Source organism: Aquila chrysaetos, chromosome 2 (assembly GCF_900496995.4).
Source record: "Aquila chrysaetos chrysaetos chromosome 2, bAquChr1.4, whole genome shotgun sequence".
In the NCBI taxonomy this organism is placed as follows: domain Eukaryota; kingdom Metazoa; phylum Chordata; class Aves; order Accipitriformes; family Accipitridae; genus Aquila; species Aquila chrysaetos.
Window position 1 is genome coordinate 38,816,514 of NC_044005.1, and position 18,184 is coordinate 38,834,697.

The window sequence follows — 18,184 nt, forward strand, 5'->3', positions numbered from 1 at the left end:
TCAAGTGAAACCAGCAAGGATCTGTGGAAATTTTCTAGCTAAGACTGGCAGAGTTTTGCAGAGAAAACATGCCGTTTGCCACCACTGCCCACCCCGCCCCAGCGCCCAGAGCTGTGCTGGCTGGCAGGACCGCAGCCATGCCACCCCTTTCTGTCCCTGCAAGAAGAGAAGCCTCACATCAAAGTCAGTGCTCATCTCATGACTCTCATGAGCAAGAGGATGCATGGGGCAGGTGCTCGCTTCTGTTTTTTGATCCATCATTCATGCGGACTCTCAAAGTACGGCTCTGATAAGCAATCTGTCTAATTTTCAGATTAAAAGAAAGAAGGCGATGTCAATTACTGCACTCTGCCACTGTCCTTGTTGCCATGGAGGGATTAAGCCCTACCCTGGTTTCTTCTGCTGAGCACAGACCTTCTAAGAAGCTTCCCTATCAGCCTGCAGCCTCTTGCATTCTCTAGCTCTTCAAGATATCTGCACTCACTGAGACATGCTGTGGTGGGATCCCTGTTCTCCTGAGGCAGCAAATGCTGACCGCAGTCAGAGGAAAGGCACTTGCCAGAGATCCCAAGGAAAGAACTGTGTGAGATTTTGCTAGGCAGCACTTTGTCTCAATGCATGAATCTTCCCAAATCATACGCTTACTCTGGTTTTGTAAAGACTGGTGCAGATCAAATAAAGTAAGCAACACCATTTCCAAGGCAAACATTTCACATTTGACCTCTGTCATCCCTGAGGTCCACATGTCCTACTTAACTTTCATCTTGCTATTTCTCAGGAGGCTGGATGAGCCAAGAGGAGGAAATCTTAATGGGCTATGGGACCTTTCTCACCTGCAGCCTACACTTCTGTCAAGCAGCACCCTTTGCTGAGGCTCCAGCTTGCTTTACAAATGTTTAAAGGGTTGATTTACAAAAACTCTCAGGAAAACAATTATACATTTATTTCTATCAAACATTTTGCAAGAAAGTGATCCTGCCCCTCCACTTCGATAAAAGAGTTCTCCATCACAGGGGTGGCAGGAGAAAGGGAGTGAAATAAGGTAACTCTGCTCAGCTTGCCTCAATTTAATGAGCTCCTTTAGGCCTTATCATTCACCCTGTGCTTTTCCCCATTGTGTACTTCTCAGCCTCATCAAAAAGAGCTTCTTTTCTTTTTTTTTTTCCTTTTTTTTTTTTTAATCGGAGTCTGTTTGATCAGCCCTTTCCCCTTTCTTTCCACAATCCCCCACATCACGCTGGAACTGGTACCAGTGGAGCATGTCGGCTTGCCCTAGCAACAGAGAGATTAAGGGAACCACCAGCTCCCGAGGACGGGCTGGCTCGGACTTACTAATTAACTGCAGTGAAAGAAGTGAATGAGAACGGCCCTTTCTTTGGGGCAGAGGAGGCACTAGAGGTGGATGAAGGAGTTCAGCTAAAAGAAGGTTTCCCTCCCCCAAAACAAGTGTCAACATTCAGACCAATCCTTTCTTAATAAGACTTTGTGTACGTACAGCATTTGTATGGATGGGAAAAGGCCGACAGCAGTCAAGCCTGATGCAGAAAACCATGGGTGGGACCGAAGTCAAACCACGGCCGCCCCTGCCTCGCGTCCGGCTCCCTCACACGGCTGGGACCCGTGCGTCAGGTGCTGGTCGCTCCCAGAGAGGCAGGTCCGTGCCCCAGGCGATATACCCCTCGGGCACCAGCCGGCGTGCCACTGCTGTCCCCGGGCACAACGGGGCTTGTAGGAGGGCGACAGCAGCGGGATCAAAGCTGTGACCCTCGGCAACGCGCAAGGCAGGGCTGTGAGAAAGCCAAGGGCAGCTCGGCAAGGGAGGTCGGACAGGTCTGCAAATCTGCCGTACGGGGAGAGGGGCCGGGCCCTCCAGCGGTTTGTAATGCAACACGACCAGTCCTGCTGTCCCCTTCAAACCTTGGCATCCTCCTGGAGTCCACCTTTACTGACCGTACCCAGGAACGACAGGCTACAGGTTCCTTTCGCACCAAATCCCCGTCAGAGCCTGTCCACTTTCGGTCAGCTGTAGCCTCTGCTGGTAAATCTTTTCCGAATTGTGAAACACTTGTGACATGTGTCTCTCTTTTTTTTTTTTTTTAACGGTTACTTTTTGTTCTTGCTGCTTACGGGCATTTTGCCCTGGGCTGGGCATGGAAGTGAAACTGCTGAAATTCCCGTGAGCAGGGCAGGGTGGCTGGTGTTCCTGGCCCCAGCAGGAAGCACCAGACATGACGACAGGCAGCAACTTCTGGTAATTCTCCAGCCCGTTTCGCCAATCCATAAAGGCTTAGCCAAACTGGATAAGTTTTTAAAAATCTTTGCACCTTGGTGGTTTATCCAAACTGAACGGGCATCTCCTCGCATGCACTCCAGTAAGGCAGCTGGGACGGGGGCCCGCTCGTGCCCCACGCCGCTACCAGGCCGGTGGAAAAGGGGAAGCCTGGCTGCCGGGGATGCCTCGCTGTGGCATGGCTGCCGAGTCGGCCTCCAGCGCTGGTCTGTTCCCCATTTCACTCAGCAAATCCTGTACACCCTCCTGCAGAGACCACATCCCCAGAAACCAGCAAAACTTCCCCAGGGGAGGTGACTCTGGAGCCCAGGAGCTTTATTTCCCAGTCAAACACAAGAAACGCCAGCCCACGGTTCTGGATCCCCGTCCCACACCGATGCCTGCCAAGCCCCACGGGGCTGGAGGCACCCGCACGGTTTTCCCCGCTGGCACGGGGTGCCTGAAGCAGGCAGCGTGGCCACGGCGGTGGGTGGCTCGTGGGAGGACGGGACAGGCGGGCGGGTTCGTGGTCCGCGCCGCTCTCCTAGGATGTGCCGCGTCCCGTGTCGAGCACCCGGAGGTGCAATGCAGGGTGCAGCATGTTACTGGCCAGGGGAAGGGTTAGGTGACTAATTAGCTCTTTTCTACCTCTTCTGTTAGTGATACACGAGCCTCCCCAAAGATACTGTGGTCACTGAAAACGCTTCCGAAATAAAATGCCACTGAAAAGGGAACTGTAAAATCTTGCGCCTCACTCTGAAAGTGTGGGGGTTTTTCTCTCAGAAAAGGCTGTGGAAAAATGGTACTGTCTTACAAAACAGAACTGTGCCTTTGCATATTTAGCTTTGGATCTGCTGGTATTAGAGACAAAGTCAGATTTTATTACTTTTTATTTCTTCTAGCCCTGCAGCACCAACACAGACAAGCCATGTAATGAACTGCAGAATCTTTTCTTTCTTGAGCACCAGAAGTGATTTTTTTTTTTTTTTTTACTGTATACTGGTTCAACCCTAACTTTGCTAACACACCATAAGCCATATATAGCATTTTGTAGCTTCATAAAACTTGCCTTTTTTTTTTATTCATGTGTACTGCTTTCCAGAGTTAATCTCTATGGACTTTAATTAAATTTGTGTGGCCTGCTGTTGATTTCATCCTCTTAAATTTTGCGGGACCTTGCCATATGTGTTTGTACGTAATTGTTTTCCAGCGCAGACCTGTGCTTGAAATCTGCTACTGCCTGCAATGTTCTGGTGCCTGGGAAGCCAGGAAGCGCTCCAGAGCAGCATGTCCCCAGTGGAAACACAAAAGGGTTAACTGGCTGCTGCCTGCAGAGACTATTTCATGGGACTCTTCAGATCTCAAATGCTGAGAAGGTACATGAAACAATAATCCCTTAGAGACCATGCTAAATAATTCAAAGTTAGTTAAAAAACAAAACAAAAACCCAAAAAACATCTTTAAAATATTTTGTTGTAACAGTTTGGCCTTTCTTAATATAGCTTGGAGGAGCAGGCTATCTGGCTGCTTTCCGAAAGTCCTTGTTATGGTATTTAATGAACCCTAGGGATCATTACACTATAAATATGCATCATGTTTATATAGATGCATTGGGCAACCTATTACAATGCTAGGGGTTAAAAGTAATTTCCATGGATTCCCAACCAAGATAAACTCATCCACACCCCCGAGGTGAATAGTATTTAAACCTGTGTTTGTATAAAGAAGGCAGTCAGGCTTTCCAGCACCTGGAAAATGGGCAGGCTATCTGTTAGTTCTCTCTCGCCTTCGGCTTTTATATGTAAATTTGTCTGCTGGAGCAGTAATCGATAGTCAATGCCCTCTCTGTCTCAGGGCTAGTGGCTGCAGGCCAGCATGCCCTCCACTTCCAGGCAGGAGCAGCCCCGCAGCTGGAGGGGAAGCCCAGCCCCGAGCCCCCTCTCCTCGGTGGGGGGACCAGGCTGGGAGCAGCAGCCACCTCATCTCATCGTGCCTCTCTTGAGGGAACTCTTCAGGTTGGTTCCCCTCAAACCACCGGGCCTGCCAGCCAGAGCTGGGCAAAAGTGGTAAACTCCTTCCAGGCAGCATATGCATCAATGGTTAAGACCACTTTTAAACTGCTGCTTGGCTTAAGTAAACTAATACCCAGCTAATGGAATATTCTAATAGTACCTGAATTAAGCAGGATATTTTTAACACACATATGCATGTATAAACACACACACACACCCACAGAAATATAGCCGGGGTGACTCTGTTAAGTTTTCTCAGAAAAGGACCGTGGGTTGATACTAAATGCGGAAAACATTACCCAGAAAGTGTTGGAGAAAGAGGGAACAAAAAAACCCTACGCCTCACGTGTAGTAAAAGTGGCTGCTACGTCGGTCGCAGACACACAAACAGGAACAGTTTCCCCAATCGTGCCTCAGAAAGACCGCTGGAGAGAAACACAGCGCCTCGCAAGACTGAAAAAAACCGCAGTGGGATTTCAGGCAAGAACCCAATAATCTCCCATCAACCTGCTGCAACGGACTGGACTGGACGGGAGCAAAAGCTAACTGCTAACGGCCAGCACACCAGGGCAACAAACAACCCTGCGGAGAGAAAGTCGGGTTTTAACCATTGCAAGCGCTCAGGCCACCTCGTTTAAAAGCTGTACCGTGCAGTATAATAGCTACGAACTCCAGACTGCTCTTCCTCCCTGACAGCACAAGCTGCTGCTTGCTTCCACCTTCCCATATTTCCGCATAGCCCACAGGCAAACTGGAGTGCCTTTGGTTCGGAAAGCAGAGCATTCCTTCCCAGCATCAAAGGGGCACGGAGAGCGTGCGGCGATCGCTTCACACATACACCGAGGTGCATTTCTTGCTAGCGGCTTCTAGAGCTGCCTGTGCGGCTACTTGCCCCTGCCTGCTCTGCTCATCAGCACACAGAGGTGTGTACGGCCGTTAAACTAACATTACATCACCTGGGATGCTGGAAGTCAGCTGCCCGGTTCCTCGCATGGGGGATGCGAGGCTCCGCCAAGCTCCTTGGGCGTTACTTTTCTTTCTTCCTCATTTCATGGGTTGTGTTGGGGTTTTTTTCTGTTTCAATATTTGCTTCCAAGAAGGGATTAGGTGTGATGGGTGTGGGGTGGATTGCACCGGCACTGCTGTATGAAGGAAAGGGATCCATCCGTAGGAAAGACGTGGGTTGTTTATTAGCAGCTTGCATGACTCCAGAAATCCCAAAGCAATATGCTGGAGACCAGCAGCACAATGACTGCGCAGAACTACCCTCCGCGTAATGGCAGAGCAGACCCAGCTTTGGGCATTAACGAGGCTCTGAGGACAATACTTCGTTTCACATCCACGATGGAAAGCTTTTGTAAAAAGTCAAGTACAAGTACCCACATGGGATTAGAATAATAATAATAATATCTTGCACTTCAGTATAAAAAATAGGGTGTGAAATCAAGTGGCTGATCAGCGGTCACAACTATTACCACACTGAGTCCTCAGCTGCTTTAATTCCGTTCAACAAAGTAAAATATTTTGATGCAGGCCCTACAACACCAGGAACATAGTGCTCCATCTTGCTTCTACCCACAGGAAATGTGGAACGTCAACAAAACCAGCTTTTTTCTGTCAAAAACCTATGGAAACTGCTTGCCCGGGCAGAGAGAGGTGCTAAAGGAAACCCGGCCAGCCCCCAGCCCCCAGCCATGCCTGGAGCAGAGCGCAGCTCACCCTCTGCGAGCTGGGGAGCTCTGCAGGGTTCACGGGAGGAAATAGCAGCAAAAACTCCTTTTTACCACTGAACTCAGCAGCTGCGCCTCCAAGTACACAGCTCTGACCTATTTCACCACACACACGCACCAGTTCTACACCAGCGTCAGCCCAGTGACATCAGTGGGATTGCTCCATCCCTGCATTAGATAAAACTCAGTCCCAAAAAAGATTCACTGAGGAGGAAGAAGTTCTTTTGACATATTTCCTAGCCCAGCCACCCTTGCAGTAGACCAAACTCAGTTTTTGCTATGTTTGTTCATTTTCTACATCAAAGTATTTGTCTTTTGGAAACTGTCAGCACCAAGCCAGGATACCACCCCTCAGTCTGTGTGTTTACTGCCTCTCCTACTAAGAGATCCCAGTCAACAAGTGACTGAGTTGCAGTGACCGACGTACGTAAGTGACAAGAACACCAGTGCAAGTGCACTGGATCAAGGGCTGCTGGGGTGAGAAGGGGGTGCCAGAGAAGCCAGGGAGCCTCGCCAGGAGCAGGGTCAGTGGCTCGGCTGCAGCACCGAGCAGCCATCACGCCTTGTCCCTTCCTGGTCAGTGCCCACAAGGCAATGCCGAGATCCGGCAGGGGTGACCCTCTGGGGTCCAGAGATGAAGCAGGGTATAACTCCCAGGAGACAGAGCAGGGGGGGAGGCATCCGAGGCCTTTCTTGTTGGTGCTGTGTTGTATGGTCTTTCCTGCTTTCACTTCCTAATTGAGCTATTTTCTTTGTTTTCTCTGTTTTGCTTTCTTTCATCTGTTTTTTTCCTGCTTGTTACTCTCACGCCCTAACATTTTCTTTCTGCTCTTGATGTTCTCTTTCCTTCTGACCCTCTAGATCCCCTGCAGCTCCTTTACTCCCCTGCACCTCTCCCTGTGCTTCCTGCCACTACCAAGGCCACGTATGTCCTTTTCCTTCTAAGCTCACCCCGTTCCCCTGTCTTCCATTTTTCAGTGCTTCAGAATTTCCTTCCATACTTTTCCTCCATTCAAGTCTCCCATTTGTCAGTGGGCATCAGGATCTTCAGCCAGCCTTTTAGCTACCAGTTATGGGGATGCTGGAAGCCAGTCCGGCAGAGCCTCTGGAGAACATTAAATAAAGCAGAAGTTGAGATTGGAAAGATGGCCAGAAGCAGAGCGAGCATGTGGTGTCAGATGAGAGAGATAAAACATTTTCTTGTAACTGATACTGCTGCCAACCGGCCTACTGCTGCCAGCACATAGGTGTGCCACCACACCTCGGCAGGCAAGCCAAGGGATTTTCATACCTCCTGCAGGGAGGATCCGGATAGGCTGTATAGGCCGTTTAAACCTAACGCCATCATTGCTGTTGACTACCCCTTACGTAAAGCTATGCTCAGAGCTCAGTACGATTGCAAAACCAAGCTCCTATATTTAGAAAAAGACAGGCTTATGTTGCCGGTGAAGCCTTAACTCAGTCCCTGCCACGCGCGTTACAGCACTTTCTTGCCCAAGACCCCGCAGGAAGCCTGTCGCAGAGCGGTGCCCCGGGACGCAGGACAACGCCGTGGGGGCTGGAGAGAGCCCTTCTGCCCTTACCTCCCATTCTGCGCTTCAAATGAGGCGGGCGTCTTGCAGAGCAAGTAGTATGTGATCACGTAATTACAGACTGTGCCATAATGCATGCTCACAAAAGAGCTGAATTAAGGCTGAACAGGCAGTTACAAGCACCATTACATCATTAGACTAATCTCTCCTTGGCTGGCCATGAAGGATCTCATCCTGTTCCCACTGAAGCCAAAAGACCATACCTCTATCGACTTGAGTGGAAGCTGGCTTGGGCTTGCCCCAAGGCTCATTCATTGCTGTTAGCTGCTAGTTGAGGCTGTACCCTTGAACGCATTAAACTTTTCATGCATAACTCATATACCACACCTAACACTTACACTTTCATTCAAGTAGAGACTTCAGCCCGGGTGCTGTGGGTGGTGGAGTGCGAGGGGAACTTGCTCTGCTGCCACGCTCGCCCTACCTGTTCAGCCTGTTGAGCTGTTAATTGCCCTCTTCAGCTGAGCAGGAGGGGAGGAGGGCTGCTCCTGCCCTGCACAGCCCGCAGCCGAAGCACTCCCAGCCACAGTGAACTGATTAAGTCTGTTTTCCCACCCTGGCGCATATATGAGAATGGGGCAGGGGCGGCTGGGCAGTCGGGATCAGGATGAGGTGGCAGGTACACTCTTCCCCACAGCCAGCAAGCCTTGCCTCCCCAGTACAGCCAGCAGCTCCCGAGCGGTGGGGGGGACAGCAGAGGCAGGGGTCGAACGGAGATGTGCACCACCTCAGCATCATGTCACGAGGCCAGTGCCACGCTCCTTCGGGCTAAACAGCTTCTGTGCTGTGGGCTAGTTTCCCAGAGCAGATCTCCTTACCTTTACCACTTCCCCAACCTATCTGGCTTTCCTTGCAGGACACTTGCCTAAATACGTGCTTTTTTTTTTTTTTCCACTTCTGTGTCCTTCATTTTAACCCCAAAGTTTAATTTTTGAAAAAGGGCTGAATGTCTCAGATCTACAGAGGATCCTCCAGTGGGGAATAACCTAAAGGCGAGCAACCTTCACGTGTGAACGCGTCTTAACCTCAACCCGCTTGTTTGTTTCTTCCAAATATTGCACGCAGTCATTGGAATTTTCCTTCACAACAACCTCACAGGTGGCCTTTTTATCACCTCAGGAAACCTCTTACCATTTCTGACATCTCTGCCCCCGTGGCTTCCCGTGTTGCTGATTTCAGAGTTGCACACATCAAAGTGATGAAGACACACCTCACTCTGGGGACGGAGCAGCATTATCACTCCCCAAAAAATCATGTGCAAACTGCCCAGTTCAGCCACTGCCCTTGAGAAATGAATTATTCCTCAAACTCACAGATTGAGGATGCTTTTCCTGTTATTTCATCAAATGTTTTCCTTTGTTTAATTTAAACTGATCTGGTTTAACTCTTTTTTCTTGTATCGTATGAAAGAACTCCGTCGTCTTCTGTTTATCTGTGAAGGAACGGATGAGGTCATTTTATACTACTCTTCATTCTGTCATTTGGAAAGATGAATGCAAGTGTTTGTGGATCTGCATTCTACACACGCAGAAGACAGGGGGAGAAGGACAAGTAAAAACAAATACAAGAAACTGAAAGGAAAAGGAGTGGAGAGAGCAAAAGGGAAACTCAAATTAAAAATAGACGAAGCATATGTACACATGTGTGCAAGTTCATATACACCAGCATACTCAGGCGTGCTCTTACCATCACCCGAGAAGCCTGATATTAATACAGTTGTTCAGCTGTTTCTAATACATAGCATAGAAAAACTCTAGCTGGAGAAACATTTCATTTTAACAGTGAGTCATCCATGAGAAAAATGTGGGTGTAGCTTTCAGGGAAGGGGCTGGGGGAGGTTTTATGAACTCTAATTTTGCAAACCCCCATTTAGGAAGATGGATGAAGTTGATCAAGACACAAAGTGTGTCCCTCCCTCGCTCCCAGACGTGACAGAGGGTAATCAGCTCCCATTGAGAGCCTGATTGCACCACATGCCCTGTGCTGGATGTGTCCTGGCCTCCAGGGACCCCCAGAGAGTGGTGGTGGGAAAGCTCTGGGTTGGCCCCACCAGGGTAGCCCCAGGCAAGGCCACCGCCACCACTGGTACCAGCCTTGGGCAATGCTGAATGCAAGGACCAACACCTGCCTGGCCTCACCTTGGACGCCGCTGATCACCCGGGATGTTTTCTGACACTTCCCTCCCTTCCCAAGTTTTTATGCAGATCCGACGCATCGGTGCTTATGCTCATGTTTTACCTAAGGATCAGCTGGTCTTGAGGGCCAGACTTCTGCTGTTGGATAGATGACTTTAAAACTGGAGTAGTTCACATTTACTCTGCTGTCAGTGAGACCTGGTCAATGAGACCAGGCCCAAGGGTTTCCCTCCAGCCCCTTCATCAGCACAAACACATACCATGAGCCATTATCCCAGCACATCTGTAGGCAGAGGCTGGGAACTGTAAACACCTTGTCAGGTTGTGAAATGCCCACTGATTCTCCCAGAGTGTAAACACCATGGGAAGGAAGGTGGCTGTTGCCTGGGAGTGACAGCCTGAAGATCAGGCTTTCTCCCTTGGCTATTCTGTAGCCTTTCTATGGGAGTTTAAATTCAGATGTCCCGGTTTTCTCGCCGATTAACCGGAGTGACTAATACAGACCAGTCTTCCTGGGAAGAGCTGAACACTATTCATGGGTGCAGCACAGAGCAGTCTTGGTGGTTAATATTTTTCTGGTGGGCAAACCCACTGAGACCCAGAGTTACCTTATTGTTAACTATTGCTTGGTGTGATTCAAGGGGGCACAGCCAAGAATAGCAGCAAAGTGAGCAGCAGACCACTTACCAGGACATAAAGCATAACGGTAAAATCTACGAGAGTGTCAAATTGCCTTCTGGGGAAAAGGTAAGGGCTCCATTCCTTGGGCTAATTAAAAAACGACTGACTGATAGGCCCCACCAACAATATTTTGTAGGCAGCAATGCTTTTTGGCTTGTTTAAAATGGACTATCTGGCTTAATGAAGGGGAGGCTGACTCTTGTAATTCTGTTATACCCGTGTGACTGTAGAGAAATGCTTTTTACTCTAATTACATTATTCCTTTACATTACACCAGGGTTAGTGAGACAGAATTTGTCTCTGCTCTTTTCCGTCTGTTAAGTTCCATGGTTTGTGATTCACTTTAGAAAAACAAGGGTGGTTGAAAAAAAAAGTTGTTTTCAGCTGTGTGGTGATGAAATACAGTAACTGAAAATGCTGTGGGTTTTGAGGTTGGATTTTGTGATTAAAATATTGTTAGGTTCAGGATAGGATTGGTTGGTAAAATGAGTTACAGTAAGACATTGTGCTTTCACCTCTAGAAAACTGAGTTCAAGCCCTGTTTAAGATCACAAAACCACTAAGTAGTTCAGGATGATTAACAGTTTCTGAACGGGCGTGAGGCAGGACAGGAACACCCGGGGGCCGGGAAGGCAGGGTTTGATTCCCACCACCAGCCCCGCTGCTTTGGGGCTCCGGCCTCAAGTAGAGGAGGTCACTACAGGTGAAGGAGACCTCTCCCAGTATGGAGACTAGGGGGGCAAAGATCAGCGTTACAGGAGAAGCTGTGGGTCTGGATGAGGGTTGTGCAGCCACGTGGTCGTGGCAGGTGCCACATGAAGCACGTGCTCTGCACAGGCCACCGGCGTCAACAGCAGAGGCTTGATCCTGTTTTGTCCTGGCCACCTTGGTCAGTCCATGACAAGCAGGCATGGCCCCTGCTACTTCTGAAAAACAGTGCAATATCAGAGGCTCTTGGGCATTTCTTCCTACCTGAGGTACCCAGTTCAATCCTTAAAGCAATGACGTTTCTCAAGACCATTGTGCAATTTATTTATATTAAGCATCACAAGCTGCTGATTCAAACAGCCAAGCTGCAGCAGAAATACTGCCAGGAACCCTCTCGAGTTCATTTTCCCCACACGCTTTCAGTTTTAGCCTATCTTAACAAGATGTGTACTCTCATCAAATATGCAGCTTACACACATGCAGGCCAGACAGCTATAATCGGCTTCAGTGCCTTCCAAACTGCTAAATGCAAAGCGGTGCAGCAAGCAGATTTGCACCTCTGCTGTCAAGCTGCCAGGGCCAACCCACTAGCCAAGTACCACTTGCACTTGAAATAAAGCATAGATAGGGTATAAGTGGTGCATCGTCTCTGGTCTGGTGCTCTGCAGTTACTCTAAGTGCAGTTAATGCAGTTACTGTTAGCACAGGGTTACAGATCTACCCACGAGTTAATAGCTGTGTTCAGATCTTCTTATCTAGCTATCTGGAAATAAAACTGAGCTTTTTTCATAACATACTATTAGGTGTTTTCTGTTGCTTCTGGGATTTTGTAAAGTACTGTCACGGGGGTTTTTTCTTTGTCATTTTTTTCTTTGTCATTTTTTTCTTCCAGAATATCAATGAATGAAACAAGAACTTGATCCAATTTGAACTTGAGTACCCTTTTGTACTAGAAGGTTTTCTTTTAGCACTCAAAGATATTCCCTCAGTTTCTAAAATTTATCTGTAAGCTTGGCTTACACAGGGAGTTACAAACACATTCAAAACCACAACATGCTTCCAAAGTGCTTTAGGGAGCTGGGTATTATTTGATCCATTTTTCGGACTGGTCCCCACCTCTGCATAGAGCGAAGCCTGGCTCTAGCCCCATCTCCCTTACGGTAACCACCAGCCCACAGCACCTTTCATAGGAACTTCCCTCAGCTCGGCTTAGCTAGTCAGTGGTGCAGAGGATCTGTATCTATTTACTTTTTCTTGAGTAAAAAAAACCACTACCCAAGGCTCTGGTTAACTCAAAACGCAATTAACAAATCCATTCAATTTCTGCAATAAGAAAATACTGGGTTCAGTAGGACACCAGTCAGGTGGTGCTGCCAGAAGTCCCTTTCAGTGCTTCCCTCGTCATGGGAAGCAGACTCGTTTCTCCCACAGAACTTCAATCTCTCCGAAATTTGGCTTTAGGAGTAGCCCTGGAAAACCAGCAAATACAGACCAGTCTTGGTGGAGGCAGGGGTTTCCAGCATCCCGGCGTGTCCCAGTGCCCCTACAGAGACCTTCTCCTTTCTAGCAAGGAGGCTCTAGCACAGAAGAGCCATGGCTCTAGCTGCCATGATGGTATGGAAAGGGAGAGTCAGACGCTCATTAAAGCCGATTGTGGGCCATTCAGTTTTTTACAGGAAGCAACCAACACCCAAAACTGCACCCTGGAACCTGTGAGCCATCAGAATACATTCTGGAGGGTCATGGGCATCACGTGGTCCCAAGGAGATGACCCCTTGAACAAACAAACCGCTGTGCTTTTGCAGTAGCTGCCATCTCTGAGAGGGTTTAAGACGTGACCTCAGGAAGGAGCATTGCAGCAGTCTAAACATACCAGCTCGAGAAATGTGGATAATGCCCTGTCGAAGGGCAGTATTGCAAAACTGTGGCATCACATGGTCCTCCCCACCAGAAAGGTTCCCAGAGCATCATTTGCTAGACTTTTGCATCACTTTTCCTTGCACTCTCCCAGGTTAAGTCACTGTTTTCCCAGCACTCTCTCCATGGAATAACGTTGCACAACTCCAGGGAGGCTTAAAGCATTCTTGGGAAGCACCTGGGCTTGGCCGCTGGCGGATGACGTTTCCCAGATTAGACGGCCCGTTGGTCTAATCCAGTACATCCTTGGCTCCGTCCAGGGCAAAAGCCCCACTTCCCTCCCAAATATCGTCAGCCTGAAATGGAAAAGAAACGCAGAGCGTGCGTGACTGCTGAGGCAGCACGGCCCGCTCACCCTGCCGAAAGATACGGTGTCCCCGGCAGTGCCGCAACGCCTCCCCGCCCCGGCAGCCAAAGCCTCGGCTGCGGCAGAGAAACAAAATAAGCGGTGAGAGAAAGCGTGGTTACAAAAGCCCAGGACGCACTGTTCCCAACGGCCTGGCTGGCGTTGAGGGAAGGATGGCGAGAGCAGCCCGTGGGAAGGGCGCGCGCCGCGGCCCACACCCCGCTGCCAGGCCCCACCTGGCGCTGACGCAAGGAGCGGCGTCCCTGACAGACACGGCCGGCTCCCCCGGGCCGTCCTCCCGCGCGCTGAGGGGGGACCGACGGCCGGGCCCAGCTCAGCACGCCCCTCTCCCTTCCCGCCTCCACTCGGGGCGTCCCGGTGGCTGCTGCCGCCCAAGGTGGCCTCCAGTCATCCGCGACACCTCTGCCAGGCGAGCCGGGCCTGCAAAGGTGCTTCTCTGTGCCCCGGGGCACGGAGCGGCACAGGTCCCAAAACCCCGACGCAGGGAGAAGCGGGGCGAGGACTGAGGTGTCACCAGTCCCGCCCATGACAGACAGGCGTAGGCATGGCACCACTGTGGTGACACTTCTCCCAGTGCCTGCAGCTAAAATGATCTCCGGCGTGCACGTCAGGAATGCCTTTCCCACAAGGGAAAACTGGCAGGGGCCACCACATTCCCCCCCCGCCCCATTTTAAAAGCGGCAGTGGGGACAAGACCAAGATGAGGTGAGGGTACCTTCACTGAGGACTCCCAGTAATCTCTGCTTATCGCTTTGCTGCCAGACGCAAGGTACAACTCCTATTCCAGCTTTCATTTCTATGCCCCTTTGTTCAATTTAAGCGCATCGACGCAACTTCACATCGCGGGCATGTGAGCTGAAAACCTCTAACTGGTGCCGAGTCACAGACAGCAGCTCAGCAGCAGTAACTCAGCACTTCGGATCCTGGCACCACTGGATCCCATCACGGCACTAAAGTCAGGGCAAACTCCGGCACTGAAACATCACACGCGATCGTTGGAGCCACGTCCACGCCTTGCACTGTGACTCCGAGTGACACGGAAGCTTTGCAGGAAACGTCCTGGTGAGCACCTCGGAGGAGAGGACGATTCCTGGTGCGCGTGGATGGCGTGGGCAGGGAAGGACAGGGAAGGACGGAAGGAGGCAGGTGCTGCGGGCGGCCGTGGCTCACCTGCGCAGACCCCACACAGCTATGGGGCTGCTGCGCCAGGAGGGCTGCGCTGCGGCCGTGGGTACGGTCTCCTGCGCGCGGGGCTAACAAAAGCAGAAGAGGTCCTTTCAAGCATTCAGGCAGGACTCGCAGTTCTTTCTCCCGGCACGCAAACGGCGTTGAGAAGAAAATTCCTTTAAACTTGTTAAACTCACACTTTTCAATTTTTTTTTTTTTCACTTGAGAATACCTCAAGGGAAGTTCTGAATACCTCCCTGTATGGGTTCATTGGTACTTACATTTGAGCTGCAGTAGCAGAGCTATGTGAATAATTGATTAATGTTCCGGGCAGACCTCAAATAAAAAGAATTGTGTTTCCTCATCGGATGGAACCTGCATTTTTTCCCCCAAATAGTAATTCTCTATTCAGGAAAGCACCCAGTGCTTAATCTGTTAATTTCTTTCTCTTTTCTTTTCTTCTCACCCCCCCCCCCCAAGAGGGTTGTTTCATTTAGAAATTATTAAAATTAACCAAACTCGATTTCAAAAAATCATTCTAAAATGAAAACCAGCATTTAGATACTGCTGCACCTAAGCATGGCAATGGTTTTGAGCATTTTCTGCTAAAGCTATTTGCAAATACGATACGTTTTTGCTGGCCTGAAGTTGCACAGAATCAATTATCTACGCAAAATGATGTGCCCAGCGCTATTTGAGATTGTTCTCTTAGTACGACATTATTCAGGTAACACTCATGAAAAATGCTGCCTTGACGTTCATGGAAGCAGAAGAGCTTTGTTTGATCAATGCTTCACAGGGTGAAAAAAAGCAGAGCTGACTTTCCTTGCCTGTTGTCAATGCAGCTCCTTCGGAGGCCCTGTCCAGGCAGCCAGGGTGAAGGGCAATTCAGTTTCCATGACTCATCCATTCTTGGGCTGCTGCAGAGACAGCCAGCAAGTGGTCAATCGGTGGCAATTGTCATGGGGAGTTGATGAGGTGGGTGCTCAGACCATCAGCATGTTTTACAAGAGCCATTCAAAGGCCCTTCCTCTTCAGGAAAGCAGGACCAGAAAGTGTCTCTAAACTTGAAAAACTCCACCTGTATTTGTAACCAAACCCCTACCTCAACCACCTTCCACTGTGTCGTTTATTCAAAAGGGGGTTTTTTGTAATAATTTTAGCAATAATGAGAGTAAATCAACCAAACCACTAACTGAGTAATATAGCAGGGCCAGGTAAGTGTGAGGGATGTATACATCAGGCAGAGAAAAACCAAGTGTGCTTCAGAGGAGGAATATTTTAGAGAGTATTGCAGGAGAAGACATTTTAAAATTATTCCATTTTCTAATCAGTTCTTCTGTAAGGCTTCCCCCTCTGGCACATTGCATTCTCAGTGCTCCTTTAAGTTCATAGAGACATAAGAAATATGTTCAACAAAATAGAGAGTAACAGTATGCCTCAAAAACCACTTTAAGCTCCCTACACTAGTTCTGGGAGGCCTCCCACAGTCCCAAGACACAGCTGGATTTATCTAATGCTCTATCTGAAGGGGCAAGTCTTATTTCCACTAGACCTTTTTTACCAGCCTTTCCCTTGAGCCAGGCCTTCACTCAGTCAGTAAAAAAATTATCTTTTTTTTCTTTCCCTGGGTAGTTTTAAATCCTTTGGCAGCAGAAAAGATTCATAGCAGTTTAAAGGACTAAATATTCAGAGCATCTCTTCCTTGAAGTTCCAGCTTTGCTTTTTGGGGGGGCTAGGAGACGCCTTTGATAAGCTTCAGCTAACTTGTGTGTTATACTTGTATTCAGGAGCACGAAAAAAGCAGACATATACCAGGTAATTCCCATGCACGTATCCTCAGCACGCTGCATACTGTGACGACAACAAAACCTTTACACATTGCTGAAGTAGCTCACACTCGTAATCTGGCTGGTTAGTCATACTGTCCCCACCACTGCTGGAGATAGGCAGGCGTGATGGGAAGGTAAGAAACCAGCAGTTTATGAGTGCAGCGAGAGCACAGTGAGGGTACAATTACTGTCCTGGAAGGTGGAGGCCTCTTTTGCAAGCCAGCTCCCGTCAGGCTCCCGGGCGGTGGCCAGTGTGCAGCTCTTCAGACCAGCACTAGTCCTGCCTCCGGCGCTGCCTGTCCTGGGCATCTGGGGCAGTGGGAGAGGATATCAAACAAGCGTCCACCAGGCACATCGGCTTGAACCAGCCTTTTCAGCTATTCTTTCGGGAGATTCACTTTGTTCTGGCAGAGGCACAGAGAGGGGACTGGGGGTACAGTGCAGGTCCCGGCGGCCAGAATCCCTGTGCCACCTCGTTTTCCCATGCAGGGAGAGGGGATGTGGCATCAGCAGAGAGCTTGGCCTTCGTGGTAGCTCCCGACTCCCGCCACCCCTCCACAGCCCACCTTCTCCGGTTCCCCTAATCCATGCAACAGACGCAGACATCTCAAAATACTCCAGGGCACAGTGGGGAAGGCCGGGAAGGTGTGCTCCCCCCGCCCGGGGTCACAGCACGGCAGTGTGGCCCACCATGCCATGTATCGCCCCGGGGAGGTGGATGCTGGGTCTGAATGGGAGCTGTAAAAGGACACTTAGCATCCATGTGCTGGATGGCCCTCCTCTTGTTGCTATGCATGCATTCAGCACTCAAATCCGGCCTCATTTCCCTCTGAAAGCTTGCATTGCAATTAAAAAACAAACCCCAAATACTAAAAGCAGGGTTTTTTTAAGAACAATTTTGTCATACGGCAAAATCCAAGCAGGAGTAAGCTCACTTGTGCTAGGTGCTGTACAAATACCAAGGCAGTTCCTGAATGAATGTGGCCCCATATGATCATCTTTTGTCAAAGACATAAAGTGGCAGCTCCGAAAGGCTGGTAATCTTTTTCCATGGTGCTATCCAGGTCTGAAATAAGTGGGGTGTGGTAAATCTATGCTGACGTAAATGAGAGAAGGTGTTTTGAAGAACCCAGGACAGGGAGAGCAAATTAAAACCAGAGCAGTCTGCTGAATATTACAGAAGAAAAGCCTACTTTTTTTTTCTGTTTCTTATTTTTGTGACTACAGAAATTCCCCTCATCTTAAATGAGAGAAAGGAGGCCAGGACACCAGAGCCAGCACGCTTTGCCATGGTGAACCAGCAGTAACCAAACAAGGAGACTGGCAATATGACTGTGAACCAGCCATCCCGAAGCTCAGGAACTAGAGATTCAGAGCTCCTGCTAGATCAACAGCTGGTCCCTGTCTCTGATACGAGATGAACCCAAACCTCACAGCCAGTTACAACTGTATCTGGGTCAGCTGGGAATGGGACTCGGTACCAAATCACCAGTGGCACCGTTTCTTTCCTCCAGGCAGTGACAGTGTTTTGGTTTGGGCTTTTTTTCCCCCTCTCAAAACTGCAGAAAGCTGTGGAGCAGACTTTTTCCGCTTGCTGAGGACAAAAACCTCCTCTGCTTGCTGCATTTGTTTGCTAAATAGCATGACAGCCTGTGAGAAACATTCTGAAAAAGTTGTTTGGGCTTGATTTTTATATTTCTCTTCCTCTAGCAAAGTGCCTGCAAGTTCAGTACAAACAGATCAACACAATCAAGCACAGCTTGTAGCCTAGCTA

The 18,184-nt window shown here is 49.3% G+C and overlaps 1 protein-coding gene across 8 annotated transcripts in view; it reads left to right on the forward strand.

Moving 5' to 3' along the window:
• Window positions 1-17,942, forward strand: part of RAD51B (RAD51 paralog B) — a 495,227-nt gene extending 477,285 nt beyond the window's left edge. For 2 of the 8 annotated variants that reach the window (XR_003925816.2, XR_003925820.2), the window contains 2 exons: window positions 3,480-3,645; window positions 9,477-12,052. Coding sequence is in view for 1 of the 8 variants with exons in the window: in XM_030031162.2 (XP_029887022.1) it covers window positions 314-318 (5 nt within the window). In the remaining 7 variants the exon portion in view is untranslated. Of the gene's footprint in view, window positions 1-313; window positions 707-3,479; window positions 3,646-9,476; window positions 12,053-12,793; window positions 13,747-14,231; window positions 14,943-17,637 lie in introns of those variants that run through there. The other 6 variants (XM_030031100.2, XM_030031162.2, XR_003925819.2 and 3 more) reach the window with 5 other exon arrangements.
• Window positions 17,943-18,184: the final 242 nt, after the last annotated feature.